Below are 25,994 nucleotides of genomic sequence, written 5' to 3'. Positions count from 1 at the left end.
TTAATAAAAAAAAATATATATATATTAGAAAATTTTATATATATTATATACATATATATATATATATAAATATTATATTTAATATATAATATTTTATAAAATATTATATTAAACATATAATATTAAACATAACATATATTGTATAATATATTATATTTACCATATAATATTAAATAATTAATATATATATATATATATATATATAATATTTTATAATATATAAAATATTATATATTAAATATAATATTTTAATGACTGATGTACATTTTTAATCCAGAAATGTTCTTTTTACCATTTTAATATAAATATTTTAATATTGATAATGTCAATATGTATTCAAATATAGTATTACTTAATCTGATTAAAAACATTCAGAAAAAATGTAAATCGAAGAAATTTATTTTTACGTATTATTTACACTGCCGTGCAACGATGTACGTACGTATATTGTTAATTATAGACACGATTAATCAGATTGACTAGAAACGCAAATAATAAATCTGATTAGATCTCATCTGATACCCTATAGCGTGATAACGAGCCTATAATCCGCGTAAGCGTAACAATAAATAAATAATCGATTGCCAATCAACCAGAAATTTTATTGATAGATCGATCGGGAGTCGTTAAACGATGCAGAAAATCTTATCGCAGGAATCGAATTTGCAATAATTTGCTTTTTTCCTTTGTGGGTGACCAACAATCCCGAACTTTTATAGACATCCCAAATTTTGATTCTCATTAAAAACGTCTCGAAAAATCTCGGACGAGATGTTATTTGTCATATTAGAGCATAGTATTAAAATGTAAAATTAACTCTAGAATTTCACTTTATTATTTGTATTTTGTATGATAAAAACTTGATGTTGGATTCTTGTTGCTTTCATGTTCGTTTGTTGTTAAAAAAATTTAGTTTAATTTTATTAGACGCATAATGAATTTGATACGTAATTTAACTCACGTCGAGATGTTATTTTTAGAACATAAATAATATTTAAAAAAAAAGATAAGTCTTTAAAGAGATACAGATAAGAAAATATTATTTATCAATTTCTAGTTTAGTTTATTAGTAAATTCGTTCTCAATAATATGCATAAGAAAATGAATATTTTAAATAAAGAATTACGTCGAAAGAAGAGAAAAAGAACAATTTCTAAGTTTTCAAATTAGCTAATTTTTTGGTAGATTATAATATTTATAGAAACAAGTATATTTCGACTTATTATTTGATATGCAATTATTACGTTGATTTTTTTAATCAATTGTATGATATTCTTTAAATAGATATATGCATAGCATTAAGAAAAATTTTCGTATTATTCGCAATTTGGAAACATTGTGCAGATATTTGAAAAATTATTATGTTGTTTCATTTGTTGCAAGCATCAGACAATATGTAACAATTATCGTTGAATGAATAAAACTGGCTTCATGTGATTTTTAGAATTTTTTTCCTAAGAATATAATAATTTTTATAAAATACAATTTTTTTACAAAGAATATATAAATAGATATTTTGATTAATCCACTGAAAGAGTAACTGATTTTGTGGACGATAATAACAAATATATGGTAGGACTCCATAACATATGCATTTGCACTTTTCAATCAAAAAACATTTAGCAATGGACACCTGATAATACAGAAAGATATTTAGCATTAAACGAGCCATAGATGTAGATATAATACTTATATAACATAGCTGTTAAACGAGCCATAGATGTAGATATAATACTTATTTATCATCAAATGATATAATTATCAATAATTTTATATCGTTGCATCAGTATAATTACAGTCTAACATAATATTCGCACAATATTTATATTTCTCATTCTTTATTAATTTTGACAAAACATTATTAATGTTTCTTTTTATCTCTATAAAGTTGGTCTATTGATATTTAAAATGACATTTATATTAAACTTCTTTATTTTTAAGCAATAATTGAAATAATAATTAAATCAATATAATAAAAAAAGAAAATTTTACAGCGAAATTAACTAAACTAGATTTTGAAAGTGAGTCAAAAATAGTACATCAACGTATTTTTGTGTATCAACAAAGGCTTATGCTTATATTAGTATGTATGATCGGTTTATCTTCTTATGTTGACAGAGCATTCCGGTGGTTAAGTGACATAAAGAAGACATAATTATAAATAACCAATAGTTTAAAACAATCGGCGAAATATAACTAACGTTATGGAAAATAATAGCAGTGATTGTGATGTGAAAGAATTATTGCAGGCGGCGGAATATATCGCTAGAAAGGCGCAAGACGTAAAGATCGAAGAAAATAATATCAAAAAAGTAGCAGCCAACGTGCGTTTCTTTAATATCTGCTTATAGACTTTTGAAAATTTTGAATTCGTGACATGTTTTCTATTTGTCCGTTTGATTTTAAATGTGTGTGTGAAATAAAAATTCAAAAATTTAGTTAGATTTTATTAGACGCGCAGTGTATTCGACACGTAATTTAACTCACGTCGAGATGTTATTTTTAGAATATAAATGATATTTAGAAAGAAAGATAAGTCTTTAAAGAGATACAGATAAAAAAATATTATTTATCAATTTCTATTAGTAAATTCATTCTCAATAATATGCATAAGAAAATGAATATTTGAAGTAAAGAATTATGTCGAAAGAAGAGAAAAAGAACAATTTCTAAATTCTCAAATTAATTAATTTTTTGGTAGATTATAATATTTATAGAAACCATCATTTCGACTTATTATTTGATATACAATTTTTACATTGATTTTTAAAATCAATTGTATGATATTCTTTAAATAGATATATGCATAGCATTAAAAAAATATTTTCGTATTATTCGCAATTTGGAAATATTGTAGAGATATTTGAAAAATTATTATGTTATTTCATTCGTTGCAATCCTCATATACTATTTAAAAATTATCGTTGTATGAATAAAACTGACTTTATTTGTTTTAGAATTTTTTTTCCAAAGAAAATAATAATTTTTAAGAAATTTTTTTTACAAAGGATATATTAAAATAGATATTTTGATTGATCTACATAGATAACATCTGAATTTGTGAAAGATAATGAGAAAATCTTGAAACAACTTTATAATGTATTCTGGCGTCCGGAAACATATCCAGATGTAACAGACTCGAAAGCGGTAGATTGGCTGTTCGTGCTTCATACATTGAATTTTTCACTCTTTAATCCGAAAGGCACTAAGCAATGGACAGCTGGTAATTCAGATGGATATAATGCATTATGCTTTGCTATTAAACGAGCCATAGATGTAAGTAAAGTACCTGTCCATTTGAGAATGGCACATTTATCAATAATTTTATATTATTACTTATTATAGTCTAACATACTATTGCCACAAATTTATTTTATAACATTCACTCATTATTTAGTTTTGACGAAACAGAATATTTTTTTATTTTTGAAAGTTTTTGTTAACAATTCCAATATTTGCATGAATTTATAAATTTTAAATTTATATTGTTCTTCTTAAACTGAAAAATTAATTAATAGTTGTGAGCAGTACAAATTATGACTTCTTCTTAATGTGAATGTAATGTAATATATTGTAATCCAATACAACAGTGATTCGTAAATCCTATCTTTATAGTTTTGTTACTTATTACATTATATTTGAAATTTGTTCTCTCAAGGCATATATGTTCTATATTCTTTCGATTCTAAACGTATTACATATTATGTGTATAATTATATATTAATACAGATGTGAAAAAAATTAGTAAGAGCTTAGTGCATATATTAGATGTCACAAAATTAATTTAAAAAGTTTTTTAATTTTTTAATTATTTTCTATATTTATTGAATCTATGTTTAGTTCTTCTTTTGACGAGTCTTAAAATACCAGGTATTAAAAAATTGACGTAAATATATCTACATTCCTGGTAAGTTTTCACAACAAGTGAAAATAAGATAAAAAATATTATATAAAACAAATGCTGTCCTTCGATATAAACAAATAGTGTTAAAGAATCAAAACATCCAGTATAAGTAAAAAAGAATTTAAAAATAATTTTGTTTGTTAACTAACATCTGCGCTTGGCTCTTAGTATTAAAACGCTTTTTCGTTTTATTATGCTGTATAATATTTGTTATAGGAAAAAAAGCCTTTATGGAATCCCTATTATTACACAAAAATAACAGAATGTACGTTAAAACATATTTTTCGCAGTGACGATGGTAAAACTGATATTCCACTTTTACGTGAAAGATGTCAAATTTTACATGCGGTTGGAAAAGTGTTGTTGAATAAATATAAAGGTATTAATTATGACGATAAAATTGTGTATTCGTAAAAGAATAAATATTTGTTTGTTTCGTAATCAATATATCAAGACTTGTTTAGAATCAAATTCTCAGTTTCTTGAGAAAAAAAAAAATTATATTTATAAAAATTAGATATATATGTAATAAGCAATGTATATATTTTACATTTATAAAAAATGTACATAATTTTACTAAAATAATATATTATTAGTATATTAATAACATAAATATGTTAATAATATTATTATAGGCACTTTTGTAGAATGTGTCAAATTAAGCAATTACAATTCAGATAATTTAATGAAAATACTTTTCTATGAATTTGAGCCGTATCGGGATGAAGCAATATATGAGGGTAAACATGGTAATTATATTTATAATGATAATATGCATGACAATATCAATGAATAAAAATTTTTATTTTATATAAAAATATTTATATTTATATTTTTATTTTTATTTTATAAAATTAAATTTTTTTAATAATAAATTAACTTATAATTTAGTGTTTGTATTTCGATAGAATTTTTTGTACTATCATATTTATAATAAATATATTTGAGCAATGTTATAAAACTCTTTTATTATTCTAAAAGCGCAAAGTTCGTATAGTTTCTACTAAATTATTTAATAAACATGTCCGTCAATAAATGTATGTTATATAAATATATTTTTTATCATAATTATCAATATATTTTTTATCATAATTATTTTTAAAATATTTTAATCAATTTAACGCTTTTCGTATATTATTGTTAATTCATTATATGTACATTTTTCTTAAATTATCTTTCAGTTCGTTTATTAACCAAAGCAAATTCACTAGTGAGCGACATATGGGCATGCTATAGGAAAAACAAGTTATTTCGTCTAAATATTCACAATATGATGTCCACAATATTTATTGACTATCATAGTCCTACAGTTCTCCATCATCTTCGAATTCTTGATTATTCTAACAGGCTTCTGAACAAATTCAAAGACAGCGGTAAGATAATTAACATTATATAACTGTTTTCTTAAGAAATCCTGAGTTTTTTATTAATTTTTGAACTGTACAAATTTATACCTGTGATATTTTGAATAATAATAATAGATTTACAGTCTCTATTTAAAAACAAAATTTCTCAAAAGATATTTTTTATTTATGATAATGATTGGTCACAATTTTTATAACCAAAGTGTGAACTTGTGCAAGAAAAATTTTATAAATCTTGTTTGCCTGGATAAGAATAAAACAAGAATAAGATCTGCATAAATTCAGAAAAGATATTCCCACACATATGAGCAGATTTGAAAAAGTTTATTTATAGCTGTTATTAATTTTTGTTATTAACCATTATAAATTTTTATTATTTCTATTAATTGGTATAAAAGTCTTTACACATCAGTGTAGTAATTATGATACTTCACTCATTGCATAACGGTTTGCATTTAGCAAACCTTTTTGTTGTAATTAATTTTGTTCTGATGTAAAAAATTTATTTTTTATTTAATCACGTTTTTTTAAATAATCGTAGCAAAACGTGCTGTATTTTTTTCGCAGATGCGCCACTTAAACATGGAAGCAGGGAAGAACTTGAGATACGGGGTTGCTCACTTCTTGCTGTGAATAAATTGTACACATGTGTACTACAAAAAATATTAATATTAACAGATTTTTCATGTTCTTCGACATCATTTGAGGATTATCATTCATTGTGTAAATACAAGATTTTAACTGACAATTACTTGTATGGATTGTTAGCTGATAAAATTGATACAGGATGTATGAATGACGAACCATTTCATTATATTACATCTATACATTATTAAAACGCAAATATATATTTGTTATATTATCGTTAATTTGCGAAAAAATTAAGTATAGCTTTTATAATTATGACATAATCAAGTACACACTATTTATATATTATAATATTATATATTAAATATAATATTTTGATGAATAATGTACATTTTTAATCCAGAAAATGTTCTTTTTACCATTTTAATATAAATATTTTGATAATGATAATGCTAATCATATATTCATATATTTATATGTATTCATATATTGTACAAGTATTAATCTGATTAAAAACATTTAAAAAAAATATAAATCGAAGATCTATTTTTACGTATTATTTATACTGCCGTGCAATGATGTATGTACGTATATATCGTTAATTATAGATACGGATTAATCAGATTTACTAGAAACGTAAATAAATCTGATTAGATATCTGATGGCCCATAGTGCGATAACGCGCCTATAATTCGCGTAAGCGTAACAATAAATAAATATTCGGTCGCCAATCAACCAGAAATTTTATCGATACAACAATCGGGAGTCGTTAAACGTTGCAGGAAATCTTGAACGTCCCAAATTTCGATTCTCATTAAAAACGTCTCGAAAAATCTCGGACGAGATGTTATTTGTCATATTAGAGCATAGTATTAAAATGTGAAATTAACTCTAGAATTTCACTTTATTATTTGTATTAATAAAAAATAAAAAATTAGTAAATAAAACTTTTTTTATTATTTGTATTTTATTATTTGTATTATGATAAAAATTTGATGTTGGTTTCTTATTGCTTTCATGTTCGATTGTTGTTAAAAAATTTAGTTAGATTTTATTAGACGCACAGTGTATTCGATACGTAATTTAACTCACGACGAGATGTTATTTTTAGAATATAAATAATATTTAAAAATCAAGATAAGTCTTTAAAGAGATACAGATAAGAAAATATTATTTATCAATTACTATTAGTAAATTCGTTCTGAATAATATGCATAAGAAAATGAATATTTTAAATAAAGAATTATATCGAAAGAAAAGAAAAATCTCATCCCAAATTTCGATTTTTATTAAAACGTCTCGGACGAGATATTATTTGTCATGTTAGAGCATATTAAATATGTTTTAAATATATCTAGATGAAAGATTAAACTATGTGGCAATTCATTTAGACAATTTTCTAGATAATAATTTCTAAGACTGCTTATGTAAACATAGTTATAAAAAAATATAAATTATAAAAGGGATATAAAATTATATGTATTTATATTTTTATTTATAAATTTTTCTCGCTTACTCAAGTTCTACTATTCAAGTATTTTTATGTGCTATGATTCTAAACCAAAATTATCTAAAAATTATTCTAGACATTTTAGTAATTTTCTAGATAATTTAGTAAAGATACTTTTCTTTCATCTAAGATCCAGGTATAGATAATACATATTTTTATATAATTTAATAATCTGTTTTATATAATTTTTATATATTTTATCTATATAAAGATTCTAAATAATCATCTATATAATTGTCTTGAGATAACAGCAAATATTTGCTGTTATCTCAAGACAATTATATAGATAAAACTTTGGCGTCATTTTATCTTTATATAGATAAAAATATATAAAAATTACATAAAACAGATTATTAAATTATATAAAAATATGTATTATCAATACCTGGATCTTAGATGAAAGAAAAGTATCTTTACTAAATTATCTAGAAAATTACTTTAGCAAACACTAATTATAAATCTTGAACCAAAGAATTAAAATTACACCACTTAAAAAAAGTGTCTTTCTTCAGGATCGATATCTCGAAACTGGTCGATCGCGGGAGTTGATCACCGTACTCCCGCCTCGCGCCTTTGACTCCTCGAGAGCTCTCGAAAATTATACAGTCGGATATCGACGCGCAGGCAAGGGAGACAGCCGCGTTCGCGGGCTCTGAATTCTCGAGAGTGCATACAGGGCAGTCGTAGCTTCTGACCTACAACCCCCGGGAGCACGGCCCGGGGCCACGACCCTCGGACAGTTTCCACACGCCTCGTAATCCGAGGCTGAATCCCCAAGATCCACGGCCTGGTTTCGCCAAAAGGTCTTCCTCCCTCGAGCTCTCTCTCTCTCTCTCTCTAGACTTCCTGTAACCGAATCTCTCTGCTCCTCTTGTCCGATTCTTTCCGCCGTAAATGTAATCGGCGAGAACGATTCTATGACGGAAGTTTTATATCTCAATTTTGAGATCTCCTTAATCTCGGAACCGCCGAATGGGAGAAATTTTTGGATTTCGGGGGAATAAAATTTTCTTATCTATTTCCTCCATACATTTTACACCGGAGTCTCCGCGCGGAGGAAAGGTGCGTTTTATCTTATTCCTCAATATTACGACCGGTGGAGATATAAATAATAGAGAACATTAATATTTTTCTCTTTCTCCATTTTTATACTCTGTGAAGGTTTTACGAGTACAATTTCCAGTGTTTGACGTTATCTAAATTAGATTATATAGATGATCATCTAGATAAAATTTTGGTGTCATCTTATCTTTATATAGATAATAAAAATATGTATTTTCTATATCTGCATCTTAGATAAAAAAGATGTTATCTTTATTAAATTATGTAGAAAAAACATGTAATATTACATAAAAATATGTAAAATTACATAAATAATAAATGTAAAAGTACACGATAAATAATGAAATACTATACATTTTCATCATTTATCGTGTAATTTTACACTTATTATTTATGTAATTTTACATATTTTTATGTAATATTATTACATATTTTTTTACAGTGTACACTGAAAAAAATCCATGTATTTTTACATAAAAATTACTAATTCAAAATTGGAAAATCACTTGCTTATCACTGTAATTTAATTTACCACTTCTTTTAAAGTAAAAATACATATTAATGTAAAAATACATTACTATTTTTATGCAAAAATCATATGTAATTTTAAATTTACTATTTTTGTGTAATTCCATGTTTAGTGAAATATTTTTAATCTTGAAAATATTTAAGAATATATTTCATATAAAATTATATATAATCTATAATCTTCCATATAGGTAGCAATATTGCATGATTAATGCTGGGTCGGAAAAAACCTAGCACAATCATGTAATTTTAAATAAATATTTTTTTTTTAGTGTAACTAATTTTAAAACTATCTAAGCGCAGCACTGGCAATTTCATTATAATATTCTGCACACGAGTTATTTATATAATTTCTCATCGACGAATGTCTCACGGTCCAAATCGCGCGCGCATGCATTAATCGCATTTCATTCGACGTAATTACGCGTGAACGTAGAAATTCGAAGCGAAAGCTCAACTGCGAGTGCCTGATAATTTTGTGTAACTACGATCGACGAAAAAGTGAATATCGGACGAGAGAGGCAGGTGCAAGAGAGGTCGATCGATCGCAGAAGCGGCATCGACCTCGCGCAAGTCTGACGTCAAAGGTTAATTCGTCGGCTTATGAGACTGTCGTATCGACAGAGAAAGAGAGAGATAGAGGAACGAGAGGGAAAAGATGAAATCTTGAAGTGCACGCTCGAATTAAACTCGAGGCAATATCTGCGACGAGAACATCGACTGTCCTTTCTGAATTATTGATAGCAAATCCAAAGAAGTCGCGTGTCACGCCCGAGATAAAGGTCAAACTATTTCGAATTGTCCGTCGCGGTTTTTTTAAGATTTTCAATCGTAGATGGAGTATGAGTCGCGCATCCGAGCTTTATAAAATTTCCTCCGCGATAATGTGGTATAATAACATTAATAATGTCCTCCCACGACAACCGTAATTATAGCTGTCGATATCTGTGGACCCTATATATAATTACGAGTATCGAACGCGGTGAGAATCGATCGTATATATTAGTTACGACGGGAAACCGCGCTTTTATGTACATACGTGTATAAGACGATGCGATATATATAAGAGGTGCAAATTAGGTTTTTATTTCTCTTCTCAATTTTTTTCAATTTTTGTTACATTTATTATAATTTTATTTTGCTGGCTTTTTATTCGAACATTCAACTTCTCGTAACTCGAAATCTATGCTAGTTTTAGCATCATGCTGTACTTAATTAATCTGTCTTTAATTTTTTTTCTTGCAAACTATTGATTTTACGAAAAAAATAAAAGAAATAAAAAAGTTTCTAAAGGAATCAGACTTTCAAACGTATATTTTTGTATGATTATATTCCGACGCATTAAAAAGTTCTAACAAAAACTTCAATAGGAATTGCAAGTTTCATCCCCATATGACGAAGAAAATATTTATAAATATCCTTTTTATTAATAAAAATAACTCTAAAATTTCATCTTTAACTTGTCTAAAATTTAAGAAGAAAAATAAAAATATGTATATATGAAATCCCGCTTAATTTTTGACAAAAAATCATCTACAATTTTTCGCACTTATTTAGAATTATCCTTTATACACATTCCCACGTCCATTATTTAATTACATAATTAAGGGACGCGGTAGCGCGTCTCGCGATTACGATCATAATTTTTATCACCGCGTAACAATTATAGCCGTCGTTTGCACGCAACGTACTCGGTGGAAAAGAAGACCGGAGGCACAGAACGCCGTAGAATGGCAGAACATACACGCGGCAGGGTCAGCAATTAATCAGCTGATTGCCAAACGTAACGTATTGTGGAACCGAAAATTACCGTAATTACCGGCGGGAAAATTGATAATGACGTCCGGGAGAGGAAACCGCGGCGTTCGATATAATAACCGTCGGCGTTGACGTTGCGCCGCGCCGGCGGGAGAAGCGTGCGCTCTCCTTCTCCGGAGAAATTTCATCGTTAAACGAGCCCCGCTCACGTACGGTCGTTGCCGAGAAAATACGGCGGCGACTATACCGTTGCTCGTCCGAATTTATGGTATCGTTCGATTACGCGCGTTCCAGCCCATTCCGGCCGAATCACGATTACAGGGGCCGCTCTCTCGATGCACTGCTCCGTATCGCCTATATTCTCCCGCCCGACGACGACATTTACGCGAAAACACCGGCGAGATTTTTTTAACGACGAAGATTTTTTTACGTATAATTTTCATCTTCCCATCAATGCATCCGGGTACCAATCATGTTTTTTTTTTTATTTTTTTGACACATTGTACTGCAATTTTTTTTTGTATTACACGTGCAGGCAAAGTGGCACTTTGTGTGCGTGTTTTCTGTGCGGAAAGCGACCGATTTCCCACGCCGCCAACTAGCGGTGACGCGGTGAGTGAATAAGCCGCGTTCAAAGTCATTGCCTACGGCTGAGCCGCGTTCAAAGTCATTGCCCACGGCTTCAGCCGTGGACAATGACTTTGAACACGGCTATTCCCGCACCGTGCCGCCGCAACATGACGGCGTGCGATCGGCCATCTCGCGCACAGAAAATACTCGCCTTTGGCTCGTGCGTCCATCCCCCGCACTCGTGACCAATTGTCAACTTTCCGCACTTGATACACAATATACTATTACCGTTGCTTTCTCTTATTTTTATATCTATTATATTTGTTGTAGCTTTATTTTTGCTTTATTTTTGTTTTTATATTTATTATATACTTTTTGTATTTATTATATTTTAGGGGAATTCCGAACGTGGCTCTTTGTTTTGTTTCGGTCGGAAATAAAGTTCCAGTACATTTTTGACGTTTAAAGTTAATTTCGATATCCAGGTTTTTTCTAATTGACGGAAGAGTTAAATCAACTTCAAGCGCCAATACTCGAATGCATGATTAATTGATTTAATGCATAAAGAAACTTGCTTTCGACGAATCATTAACCACATTCATTAACAAAATTCACCTTTCTGTTAAAATCAATGCACGATTTTTCACTTTTCAATCAACGTATAAATTGCAACTACATGTTTTTTTTATTTTGACATTTTGCACTGCGACAATTTTTTTATAACAACTGCTGAGCATCGGACATTCTTTCCCGTTATATTTTAGAAAGTTTCCGAACACAAAGACCCTTTGTATTTTGTTTTGGACAGAAAAATTCCAGCACACATTTTTGACATTTAAAGTTGCTTTGCGTACCCAGTTTTTTTCACTGACAAAAGGATTCAATCGATTTCTGTACAAGCATCAATACTCGAATTAACGCATCATTAATTCGTGCATAAGATTTTTAATAAACATTCACCATATGATCTCATATATTTTATTATTATTATTATTTAGAAATAACTATTAAATTTATAAAGAAACTTTCGATGCGCTTTAAATAGTAGCTCTCAATTATTCAAGATCTTATCGCTATCTCGTTCTTACGACTATTTGAGATCAGGCTCAAATAGTCGTGTAAATTTCGGGAAACCAAAGATCGATAAACCGGCTACCCTGAACGACAAGCTGAATTGAATTCGGGAAGATTGATGCGTCCGTGTCTAACTGAGGTCTCGCAACTTCGCAAACGATAAACACCTGCGAAAAGTGCCGAAAGGTCCCGCGCGAAGTGGACAACGGCAGGTAAATCGCGTTCGTGACACGAGCATAAATATTTGATAACACGGGGAAAGATAGGGCGGCGGTCTATCGATGGTGTGTTTGCGTAAACGCGATACGAGAAGGGGTGGACGGGGGGCGAGAGAGGGGGGAGCGGCTTTTGGCCGCGCATACCTCGCATACCGGGCCTTCCTCGCGTGGTATGTTATAATTAGTGCTTCCACCCCTTCCCCCCCCTCCCCGCTTCCCCTCTTCACCCTCCTACGCGCGCGCGCACGCAACATTGATATGTCCACACCGGGCCTCGGAATACTTCCCTAATGAGATGGCCTCCGATAAACAACGGGTTAAGTGCGCCAGCCGGCCCCCCTCGGCCCCCCCTCCGCGAGGATGCACAGGGGGTGGTTTCGCGATCCTTTTACACATGTATATATATATATATATATTTATTTATACATTATATATATATATATATATATATATATATATATATATATATATATAACCGCGAAATTATCCCTCCTCGCGAAAGGGGGCTGAGGGGGGTCAGGGGGGCCAATGAGCCGATACATAAAAAAGTGGTTTCGCGATCTTTTCGCACGTATGTGTGTGTATATATATATATATATAATACTGCGAAACCATCCCTGTGTATCTTCGCGAAGGGGGGTTAAAGGGGGCCAAAGGGGGGCGATACATAGGAGGGTGGTCTCACGGTCCTTTCAACGTATGTATATATATACCATATATATATATATATATATATATATTATATATAAAACCGCAAAAGCACCCCTGCGTATCCTCGCGAAGGGGGCTGAAGGGGGCCAAGGGGGGCCGATACATAAGGGAGTGGTTTCGCGGTTTTTTCGCACGTATGTGTGTATAATATATATATATATATATATATATATATATATATTACTACGAAACCATCCCTGTGTATCTTCGCGAAGGGGGGTCAAAGGGGGGCCGATACATAAGGGAGTGATTTCACGGTTTCTTCGCACGTATGTGTGTATATTATATATATATATATATATATATATATATATATATTACTGCAAAACCATCCCTGTGTATCTTCGCGAAGGGGGGTCGAAGGGGGGCCAAAGGGGGGCCGATACATAAGAGGGTGGTCTCACGGTCTTTTCACACGTATGTATATATATATATATTATATATATAAAACCGCAAAAGCACTCCTGTGTATCCTCGCGGAGGGGGCCGAAGGGGGGCTGATATATATATATATATATATATATATATATAGAGAGAGAGAGAGAGAGAGAGAGAGAGAGAGAGTTGCGGAAATATATTCGCGTTGTGGATGAATGCCGGATGTTTATGCCGCGACGAGAGGAAAGATTTCCCTTTTCTCCCTCAAGGGCGGGATATTAAGGAACGTCAACGCGCGGAATATCGTAAAAGAGCGAAACGCTTGCGTCAGGATGTGCCATTCGACAAAGTTTTTCAATATGTTCCGCGAACGAAGGCTAATTCTCTCTCCTTCGTCTCCCTCCCTCTCCAGCTTCTCCTCTCTCGCGCCCACGAGATATTTCTCTCGATTTTATTACCTCTCAGAATCCTGTATGTATATGTGTGTGTGTGTGTGTGTGCGTGTGTGTAAACCGAGTTTTCGCAGCGACGAGCGAGAATTAAAATTCTAGTTGCGGCGAATTTTCCGGAAAAATTTCGCGGAAGGCAAAATCATGTAACGTCTATTCGGCGAAAGTCATCGAGATATGATTTTGCGCGATAAAAAAAATAAATAAACGCGCGCTAAACGTTACCTCTCTCTCTCTCTCTCTCTCTCTTTCTCTCGCGGTTTCATTTTTTATTAGCTCGCGCGATAGATTTATATCTTGCATGCGCGACATAAGCATGTTTTTCTTTTTTTACACAACGTACTTATCCCAGCCGCGAATAGAAGCGTCAGCGGATATTACTTGCTTTCTCGCAAACGCGCTAAAAATTTTCAACACGGCCTAAAACCTGCCCACGTGTCCTAGATGCAAAAATCGCGCCGAATAATTTTTCCTCGCGCGATAAGAGAGATTCTTCGTCGAATCGTAATTAAAATGCCTTTTTTTAATTTCCGAAGCGCGCGAACAAAATCCCGAATCTTCAAAATTCACAATACGATTTTTCTTTTTCTAGTCCGATATATATCGCAGCGCAGAACTCATTAATAATCCGCGAGACAAAATTAATCGAGGAAAAGAGGAGAGCCAGATTTCGTATTCTTTTTCTCATCTCGATTTCGCGCCGTAAAAAATGTCCGGCCTGCGGGAGAGGGATCCCGCGGCGGAAAAAGTTTTCTATATTAGCGACATCCACTCTCATTTGCCGCGACAAACGCCGTCGTCATTAAACGGCAAGGGTGGAAGATGGAGGGGGCTGCAATTGCGAGTCGTTCTAGGACAAACGAATATAGGGTTGGACGACGCGAGCTCTCTTCCGCCTTTCCTCCGTAATAATCGTTACAGCCGGATAGTTACCCTGGAAAACGGCTCGTGGCCTCCGAGATTAAAAAATCGATACTCCGACGATATACTCTCCCCCCCGCCTGCCCCCTTCTCAATTATGTTTCATCAGGAAACCTTAATTCGGTACTTTGAACAACGTAACACCGGGAAACGAAATTGCTCACCGGGCGCTCTTGTATCTTTTGGTGAGGCGCGACTTGAGAAATTAAATATCGTTCTCTCCTCTCTTAAACTCGTAGGCTCCTTCTCTCGCTTTCTCTCCTCCTTCGCGAATATCGCGTAACTCTTTAAAAGGGATATCGCGTACCATTTCGGTAATTGTTTTCTCCCGCTCTTGGCCAGGCTATTCGCAATTCCGGATATAACAATTGCGATAAATTAAACTCCAGTTTGTTTATATAAGATATATATCTATATTCTTGCAGCGTATTCTTGTCTCAAAAATAAAAGAAAAATGGAACCACGAATTTTCGTCAAAATTAACGAATTTTAGAAAATATCGATTATAATTTTTTTAAAAATATCTTATATTAATATATCATACAGTAATTTTAATATATTTTACTAATTCATTTCTTTCATTAATTAATCATATAATTATTAATACAATAATTTATTAATTAATATATAATATATATAATATATATATTATAATATATAATATTAATATAATATATAATATAATATTTAATATAATATATAATATATAATACATAATATGTAATATATAATATATCATATATCATATATAATGTATAATATATAATACATAATATATAATATATCATATATCATATATAATATATAATATATAATACATAATATATAATACATAATATATAATATATCATATATCATATATAATATATAATATATAATACATAATATATAATATATCATATATAATATATAATACATAATATATAATATATAATATATTATATATAATATATTATATATCACATATAATATATGATATGATATATGATATGATGTAATATATGTAATATATGTAATATATTATATAATATTAAATTTAATATAATATATAAAATATATAATATATAGTACGTGTTATATAAAATGGCGTGTTTTAGAAACCTTGAATCCGAGTGATTTTCCTCGCTATACGCGGATTTAACGGCAGAAAAAAAAAGACACGCATGACAAAGTTTGATATGATATTCTCTCGTCGCGAAATCTCTCTGATACGCTCCGACAACGGCGAACGAGCAGCGGAGAAGCGTCATCACCGTTATCAATTATACGGCGATAAAGCTGCCAAACTGAATTCTCGGAAACATCGAGCAGTTCCGACCACCAAACCGCCCCTTACGCTCGTCGATTGAAATTTATTGACACGCCATAATTACACGCCACGGAAGTTGATTGTGCAGCGTTCTGATTCTCATTAGGCAAGCGCGTGTTTAAGCTCTCTGCAAAATTCGCTTAAAATTCGTATTAAAATCGCAACAGCGACGAGGAGGAAAGGACTCATCGTCCGCGAATCCGGAAATAGCGAACGCTCGTGAATAATTATTGACATTAGCGTCGATGACTTGTCTTTCGATAAGAAAATCGAACATCGTTTTCTTTCTCGCGAAATCCATACATATTTCGATAATTCGAACTCAAAATGAGACGAATAGTCTTATAATTCTTTTATCACTGACAAGCAATGATTTTTTAGTTAAAGTATATTGCACTGGAAATAGTGCGAATTAATTAAAAGAGTCGATTTTCGTACTAGTTGTTTCAATTTTAAAATTGCGTCTGTTATTTTATAATAAATATATATTTTTTTTAGAAATATTTTATTTTACCAAGAGTTTATTTTTTTCTGGATGTATCACATTTTAAGAATAAAGAAAGAAATGTAATATGCATATAATTCTGAATTTTTATATACTATCAAATCTTACTGTCATAATTAATAAAATATAAGTTAGTAGAGCATTGTGTTTTCAATGAAGTACTCATTCTTATCTCTGTTTTAATTAATGACATTTTTACTGATTCAGGTTACAAGAATAATTTATTCAAAAATAGAAAGAGACTATCATCTTCAATTTTTTAACTCTTTCGACGATTAATTGTGCACTTAAATGTCCTTCTATCGCATCTGAAATTTAGTTAACCCGTCTAAATTTTAGCTCTCTATGCTAATATTCTCAACTATAATTTAACGAGAAATTCTCTATATTGAACTGCTTCAAAAAATTAATTACCATATCTAAAAACATTCAACTATAATAACCAATATTTTTCTTCGTGAGAGGAAAAAGGAACGCTTTCTACATAAGTAATTCCTCTCTTTCTCTCTTTTCTTTGCGGGTTAAAAAATGAGAAAAAACAAAACATAGACTGGGGTGGATGAACGGAGGGCAGAGATCGGCAGGGAAAAGTGCAGCGATATATGTATATATATATATATATATATATATGTATACATATAATAGACACATATACAGGGCACATATGTATTCGTTGCCGCGAACAGGTTAAGCGTTCCCGACCTCTATTTGCGTTTCGTTCGGGGAAACGCGCTGTTTGTCTTCAATTCGCGTGGATCGAAAAATATCGAGGTGGCATACGGGTTAATAGCAGCGCAGACCGCAAAAGCGATCCGCGTTTTGCGAAATGCATTTCTCTCTCGACCCCCCTTTCGACTCCCCCACTGCGCGAATAAAAGGCGAAGCCGTATTAGTCCAATAAAATTAAACTTGAAAAGGGCAAAACTTGAAAAAAATTATAATCAAGCTGAATTCTTGTTGAAGACTCTCCATGTTCTAATGAAATCCTGAAAAGTACTCTTAATTTCAACTAGGGCGTTTTTTATGGGGAATAAAAGAAGGTAAATTTTAGTTTTTTGTTATTATCTCGAAAACTATTAATTTTTCGTGAAAAATAGTTATTATCAAAATTGTAGCTCATAAAATTCTCGACAAAAAAGGTCATTATACTTTTTTTCGTACAACTAATCGTTTTTTAGTAAAACGTGCGGTAAAGTTGCAATTTAGTCACATATAATATTATAGTAAACGTGCACATTTTCTTTCAGACATACTTCGCTCTATATCTTCGAATTGATTAATTCCACGAAAAAAAGTATAATGATCTTTTTCGTATGGAATTTTATAAGCTACAATTTTGATAATAACTATTTTTCCCCAAAAATTGATAGTTTTCGAGATAATGGTAAAAAACTAAAATTTACCCCCTTTTATCCCCATAAAAAACGCCCTGGCTGAAATTAAGAGTACTTTCAGAATTTCATTAGAACATCGAAATAAAGATCTCCACAAAAATTCAGCTCGACTATGATTTTTTTGAAGTCAAAGTCTAATTTTACTGAACTATATATCGATAACGCGCTTATTAATCGAGCGAATTTTCCACGTCGTTAAAATTCCTTCCGCGTACAAGTGTTACATAAACAGATCCGGACTGCGTAAAATCCTGAAAATCCTTACGCTCCTGTAACGAAGGCGCGCAAATAATTCTCATTCGCTCTCGTTCCGCGATTCTCTCGAAACGGGAGAAAAAGAGAGATCGTACAGGAGGATCGCGAGGGAGGATATGCTCCGTGTAATAATTCGAGCACCGTTTATTCGTACAAGGGTGAAAGAGAAAGAGAGAGAGAACGCATCAGGAAGGGGAGGATGTGGTAGGAATGCGGAGAGGAATTTCCCCGGTCGAGGACGAGAGAGAGGTGATGTACGTTTAATAACGCGAAGGCGAGAGTCGGATTCGCCCGTTTTGCTGTCGTAATGGAAAGGACCCCGGCGCGGGCCGGTTTTACGACATATTAGTCGCCAAGATCGTAGATTCTTCGGGCGCCCGAAATTTTTTCCCGACACGGGAAACATACCGGGTAAGATAAATCGAAGCTCCTGATTCCTCATTTCCGCCATTTCTCTTATTTTCGATTTTTCTATTCTCTTATTTTCTAAGCGCGAAAAATTTTACTCTTATATCCCTTCCTGAAGAGTTACACTTTTCTAAAGAGGGAGGTAAAAATTAAGTTCTTAATTCTTTTCTCAAATTTCAGAAAAATTCAAGACATCAAACTTAAAAGACAATTTTTCACTAATAAAAAGGATGTTTATTAGGGGATGAAACGACCCCTATTTAATTTTGAAAAAATATTTTATTTTTAGAATATACATATATTTATATAAGAAACCGTCCTTAATTAGGGGATGAAACAACCCCTATTTAATTTTGAAAAAATATTTGATTCTTAGAGTATACATATATTTATATGAGAAACTCTCCTTAATTTTCGACACAGAATAATCTTTTAAAATTGTTCGCACTTCTTTAGACGCACCCTGTGCATGTATTTATAATGGGGTATATTTGTCGCGCTTATAATAGGGTATAAATTTTACTCTTATATCCCTTCCTGAGGAGTTACACTTTTCTAAAGAGGGAGGTAAAAATTAAGTTCTTAATTCTGTTCTCAAATTTCAGAAAAATTAAAGACATTAAACTTAAAGCACAATTTTTCACTAATAAAAAGGATATTTATTAGGGGATGAAACAATCCCTATTTAATTTTAAAAAATATTTTATTTTTAGAGTATACATAAATTTATATAAGAAACCCTCCTTAATTAGGGGATGAAACAACCCCTATTTAATTTTGAAAAAATATTTTATTCTTATAGTATACATATATTTATATGAGAAACCCTCCTTAATTTTCGACACAGAATAATCTTCTAAAATTGTTCGCACTTCTTTAGACGCACCCTGTGCATGTATTTATAACGGGGTAGAATATATTTGTCGCGCTTATAATAGGGTATAAATTTTACTCTTATATCCCTTCTTGAGGGGTTACACTTTTCTAAAGAGGGAGGTAAAAATTAAGTTCTTAATTCTGTTCTCAAATTTCAGAAAAATTAAAGACATTAAACTTAAAGCACAATTTTTCACTAATAAAAAGGATATTTATTAGGGGATGAAACGACCCCTATTTAATTTTGAAAAAATATTTTATTTTTAAAATATACATATATTTATATAAGAAACCCTCCTTAATTAGGGGATGAAACAACCCCTATTTAATTTTGAAAAAATATTTGATTCTTAGAGTATACATATATTTATATGAGAAACCCTCCTTAATTTTCGACACAGAATAATCTTCTAAAATTGTTCGCACTTCTTTAGACGCACCCTGTGCATGTATTTATAACGGGGTAGAATATATTTGTCGCGCTTATAATAGGGTCGCAGCTGAGAGTTACTTCTGCAAACAGCTACGTCACGTCTATTTCGTCGTTTAGTCGAAGTCACGGTTTAATAGTGAACGCAATTTCGCGAATGCTAATTTCCCCGAGATTTCGCGACAAGAACAAAATTGCAAACTTACGTGTACAGCGGTACTCCGGCCTCGTCTTTAAACCAGAAAACCATGTGCAGCGTGTCCTCGCCAGGAGGAGTGATGTCACATGGTAATTCGGCGGGCCTCCCTTCCACGACGCTGATGTTCACCAGTGGAACTGAAAACAGAACGTTTCGTTCGTTTAACGATCGTTTCCTCGTCTCCGCGTCGGTGCTTTATTCTGATTAGAAACTCGTACAGGCCGCGTGTTTACGATTAACTTGAGAATTTCTCATTCGCCTACGAGTTCTCTCTGCATTTTGCAAACCCGATGAAATATTAATAATATGGTCGGATGTAATTATACATAATTATCAGTTATTAGATCTTTTATATCTGCACTGAAAAAAAAATCTGTTAACTTGGCTAAATCTTCCAACTAAATTGCTATTTTGTTATAATTGAACACATGTTAGTATTTAAGTCAAATATACGTTTTGTTAGATTTAATGTGTTACATTTAATTTCAATATTTTTATATGTATGTCGAAATTAACGAAATAATATTTATCGTTCAGAAAATTTGGTTTAGAGTCATAGTACATTAAAATATTCATAAGTAATAAATATATATAATATAAGTAGTAGAACATATGAATATATTTTCATACCCCTTTTAGAATTTACATATTTTTTCTGTGTTTACATAAACGATCTTGAAAATAATATTATCTGGACGTTATTTAATAATAAATCGCCATAATTTTATCTAGATATATTCAAAACAAAATCATTTTCATCTCACCTTTATCTAATTAATTTTGCAAGTCATTTAAGCACAACACTGAATATTATATAATGTGTCAATACATGAATACCAAAAGCAATTTTAAATATAAAAAACGTGCCGGCACTGAAACAAAATATAAAGGGTTTTTGTATTCGAGAATTTCCTAAAATATAGCGGAAAAGAACGTTTGATGTCCATCACTTGATAGAAAAATTCGTCAAAAACACGCTCTTGGTAGCCGGGTACCCATGCATCAATGAAAAGATGAAAAATTATGCATCGACAGAAGGGTTCATCTTCGATGCGCGCTTCGAAAAATGAATTTTACGAACAATTTTCCCGAGCGAGCGTTTACAAGGAAACGAGTGCAGGAAAAAAATAAATCGAAAAGCGACAATTCGCGTCCGACGCAAAAATATATCCGAAATATCCGGCCGCGGCCCCGGATAGGATAGGACGATATCGCGAGCGGAATCGGGAGCGCGCGAGATGGGATTAAGAGATTCGGCTTATGAAATTCAGTTTCTCTCTCTCTTTTTCTCTCTCTCTCTCCCTCTCTCGGTGGACAACCCCGCGATATAACGTCGCCGGAGGCGCAATTCAGGCTAGACCGATTCCAGCGCAAGTTGGATCGAGCTCGTTGGTCAGATCGCACACGAGAGAGGGCCAATTCCTTCCGTAAATTTCCGGTAGGCTATTCCCAAGAAACGAGTTTCCATTCGATTCGGTCGGCTGCCCTCGTTCTCCGCCCCCGCGTGACGAGCGGGAAAGAGAAAATCGGGAGGGATAAGGGTGTTTTCCGCCCGGGTGTAGCCCGGGGAAGCTTTCGGGGACTCTTTTTGTCCGCCGCTGACCGATCGAGTCGAGAAAGAAAGCGACCGCGTCTCGCCTCGTCGCTTCCGATTTGTCGCAATCCTGACCCCCTGGATGAGAATGGGTGTCCTTTCCCGAAACGAAAAAAAAAAATTGCATCCTTCGCGTCCTCTATTTCCCCCGCAATCGAGTCGATTCTTTTCTCTCGTTGTTCTGTTTTACCGACTTTAAGTTAGGTTAGATTCACTTTTTGTTGAAAATATAGACATACAGATTGAAAAATCCTTCACAATGAAAGTACTGATAATAATGAATAGTAAGCCTGTCCGGCAACTAATTTTTGCTGTTTTATGCCTCGACATCGATTCTGCACGCAAATATACAAACATAATTAAGGGGATGCTGCCGTCGTTCTGTTTTACCGACTTTAAGTTAGGTTAGGTTCACTTTTTATTGAATATACAGATAGAAGAATCTTTTGATACAGGCTTTTAATCTCATTTTTATTACTTCCGTATTATTCTTTCATGTCATCTCTATTGGGAGCGCCATATTTTGTGCACAAATAAACTGCAGAACTTTTGTATTAAATAAGTATTGTTATGAGCTGACGCAAAAAGCCGATAAAAAGACTGTAATTTTTTAACTTTTATTGTTTTTTAGACAAAATTACAGCGCTCATTATTATCAGTCTTTTAATTGTGGAGAAGGATTTTTCAATCTGTATAACTAATAAAAAGAAAAATCCAAATGGGCTAAAACAGTCCATGTTAGCATCCCTTTAATAATTTTTACATTTTTATTTTCCTCTTTTATTTATTTTAATATCGAAAAATAAAGTAGAGCCAAGCTACGTCAATAATGTACGATAGCATGGAAAATGCTAGGCAAGATATCTCGTCAAACTGTCAGATTAATATCAAATCGAGAGATCTTGTTTCTATTGTTAGATAAACGACATTGAGTCACGGAATCGCATCTGTAGATATAAATAAATTAAGAGTGTATCAAGACTTTGATACAAGATAGTGTGAAAAAACAGGATGACAATTATCCGAAATTAATGTTACAGATGATGCAATAATTTTTCCTTTTATAGAAAAGATAAAAATAATTTATATACATCATCTATAATTGATATTGTATAATAAATTATAAAGTTCTTTTGATTTTCCATAAATCATAAAATACAAAATTATCTGAAAACGTGAAATATTAAAGTATAATGCATCTCTTAATACTTTAATAAATCGATTTCATGAAGTCCTTTTGTCTTTCATAAACGATAAGATACAAAATTATCTTAAAAAAATATATTAAAGTGTAATAAATCTCTTAATATTTCAACAAACTAAATGATGAAATTCTCTTCGTTTTTCATAAATAATAAGATACGAAATTATCCGAAAAAAACTCGATTAAAGTATAACAAATCTTTCAATACACCGATAAATCGAATCGAATCCTTGAAATCCTATAGGATTTTCATAAATGATAAGATACAAAATTATCTTTAAAAAAATATATTAAAATATAATAAACCTCTTAATATTTCAATAAATCGAATCGCAAACTTCTTCTACCTTCACCTCTCGCCGATATAATCGATACGACATTATTCTTAAACCGACTACCTACGCGCGTCCTGGATGTCTCCTGGATGTTTAAGATGGAATTTTAAAAAACCTTATCAGCGCGCGAGCAAGGGACAAGTATAAAGATTAGCATAGGCTTAGTATTTATTGCATGCCTCCGGTCTCAACGATGGGGCATAAATATTGTTTAAGGGCGACTCTTTATCATATAAACGCCCCGGCGTATAACGCTACTCATTTGAATTCCTGCTTTTTCCAGGGCATAAAATGGGCTTCGCCGACGCGCAACAAGCCGTTTACTTCCAGCCCCCTGGTTCGGTGGCACAGCAACAGCAAAACCGGGAAAACCGCAAAACCGTCGTCGCTGCGCCCGGAAAATACAAGAAATCTTTCGTGCGGATTCGCGTTACGATTTTATGTATTGTGTGCAACTCGTGCACAACTCACGCTCGATTCAGCATTTTGTTTTTTTCCGCTCTTGTTTAATCGCTAATAAATTTAAGCGTTTCGCAGCGTGCGACTAGGTTTTTAAAGAGACGCAGATTTTCAATGGAAATTAACTGAAATTACGTTGGCTTGAAATACGCAACAGTTCTTTCAAAGTTTTACTATTATAAATTATATATGAATTGTTACAAGAAAATTTCATTATAAATATTGTTATGTAAATCTTTATTATAAAAACATATTCTTCTTTGTTTACTTTCGTTTTCCATAATATTTTTGTACTAAGCCATACAGAATCCACGGAAATATTTTTCTAAAAGAATTAAAACTCTTCTTGTACAATAAATTAAATAAAATTATTTTTGGTTTTCCTGTTAAGATGGAAAATTATCTAAAAAGAATATATATCAAAATAAATTAATATTTCAGTAAATTAAACTTTTTTGTTTTTCATATATATAAAGTTATCTGAAAAAAATATAATAAATCTCTTAATGACGAGATAGAAATTTATTTAAAAAAAATATACAAGGTGTATCTAAATAAGTACGAAAAATTTCAAGAGATGATTCTTTGTTGAAAATTGAGGGAGGTTTCTTATATATACATATCTTATATCCCTCCCTGAAGAGTTATACTTTTCTGAAGAGGGAGGTAATAAAAATTAAGTTCTTTTTTTTCTAATTTCAGACAAATTAAAAAAAACTTGGTGGATATTTTTCACTCATAAGAAGGATATTTATTAATATTAAAAAGAATAAAAATTTAATTTTTATCTCCCTCTTTAAAAAAGTAACTCTTCAGGGAGGGATATAAGAAACCCCCTTTAATTTTCGACAAAGAATCAGCTAAAATTTTTCGCACTTATTTAGATACACTCTATCAAAATATAATAAATCTCTTAATATGATATTTCAATAAATAAAATTATAAACTTTTTATTTTTATAAGATAAAATTATAAACCTAAAATATATATGTATATATATATATATATATATATATATATATATATATATATATTGAAATCTAATAAATCTCTTAAGAAGATCCTAAACGTTCTTGAGAAGTCTGTTTTTTCCTGTTTTATCGACAAAATGTGAGGTTAGATAAACTATAAATCTATTTATTGAATATACGGATTGTTTTTTCCCTGAAATTAGACCAAATCAGACTTGGGATTGAATAAAGAAATATAAGTGAATATTTAGATATCAATTTGGAAGTCTAGTAAACGAGAATAACTTATTCTACATTTTCATGTGTGCACAAATTATAGTTTATCTAACCTCACATTTTGTCGATAAAACAGGAAAAACAACAGACTTCTCAAGAGCGTTTAGGATCCCCTAATATTCCGATAAATGGGATCATGAACTTCTTTTTAAAATATCAATTTAATGGCTGATAAATAAAATACTATATCGTCTAGTAAACGAGAATAACTTATTCTACATTTTCATGTGTGCACAAATTATAGTTTATCTAACCTCACATTTTGTCGATAAAACAGGAAAAACAACAGACTTCTCAAGAGCGTTTAGGATCCCCTAATATTCCAATAAATGGGATCATGAACTTCTTTTTAAAATATCAATTTAATGACTGATAAATAAAATACTATATCGTTTGACTTGACGTTTGAGTGAGAATTTGGGTTGAAAAGCACCGATTATACAGATTTCTGCGTAATTTCTAAGTCGACGAGCACGAAAGCAACTATCTATCGGCCAATGATCGACGCATATAAGCGCGTATAGCGGCGTTTAAATACCAAACGGAGCCTTGAAAGCGTTTCGATTAATGGAATTCCGCAACACGTCCGCAATTAACCCTCAAAGACCCGAGGCGCCGGTCGAAATGTCCAGCGGCGCGCTAATGGCGGACGATGGTCGTGTCGCATTCGAAACGCATTTAATGAATTCATTATCGATCAAATCGCTATTCGGGCTACGCTCGAGCTTTCGCGACAGCGTCAAC

General features: G+C 31.8%; 2 protein-coding genes across 5 annotated transcripts in view; one reads left to right on the top strand and one right to left on the bottom strand.

Moving 5' to 3' along the window:
* Nucleotides 1–25,994, bottom strand: part of LOC114945579 (kin of IRRE-like protein 1) — a 652,455-nt gene that overhangs the window by 367,067 nt on the left and 259,394 nt on the right. For all 4 annotated transcript variants that reach the window (XM_085484861.1, XM_085484860.1, XM_085484862.1 and 1 more), the window contains one exon: nt 20,419–20,548. In XM_085484861.1, coding sequence (XP_085340987.1) covers nt 20,419–20,548 — 130 coding nt within the window. The remainder of the gene's footprint in view (nt 1–20,418; nt 20,549–25,994) is intronic.
* LOC114945586 (queuosine 5'-phosphate N-glycosylase/hydrolase-like) lies at nt 2,124–6,184 on the top strand. Its single transcript, XM_029321843.2, has 6 exons — nt 2,124–2,324; nt 3,046–3,276; nt 4,121–4,283; nt 4,540–4,653; nt 5,086–5,277; nt 5,836–6,184. The coding sequence occupies exons 1-6, from the start codon at nt 2,205–2,207 to the stop codon at nt 6,102–6,104; spliced, it is 1,089 nt and encodes a 362-aa protein (XP_029177676.2). The 5' UTR covers nt 2,124–2,204; the 3' UTR covers nt 6,105–6,184.

The sequence above is a fragment of the Nylanderia fulva genome, unplaced genomic scaffold, assembly GCF_048542155.1.
Source record: "Nylanderia fulva isolate GAGA-0341 unplaced genomic scaffold, ASM4854215v1 Scaffold32, whole genome shotgun sequence".
NCBI classification, from domain to species: domain Eukaryota; kingdom Metazoa; phylum Arthropoda; class Insecta; order Hymenoptera; family Formicidae; genus Nylanderia; species Nylanderia fulva.
Note: the sequence above shows the minus strand (reverse complement) of the source record. Positions and strands in the feature narration are given on the sequence as shown.

Excerpts from the sequence above, each read along its gene's own strand:
- LOC114945586 (XM_029321843.2), top strand. The coding sequence starts at position 2,205 with ATGGAAAATAATAGCAGTGATTGTGATGTGAAAGAATTATTGCAGGCG. Across the intron at positions 4,284-4,539 it reads GTTGTTGAATAAATATAAAG|GCACTTTTGTAGAATGTGTC; the intron begins GTATTAATTATG and ends ATATTATTATAG. Across the intron at positions 4,654-5,085 it reads AATATATGAGGGTAAACATG|TTCGTTTATTAACCAAAGCA; the intron begins GTAATTATATTT and ends ATTATCTTTCAG.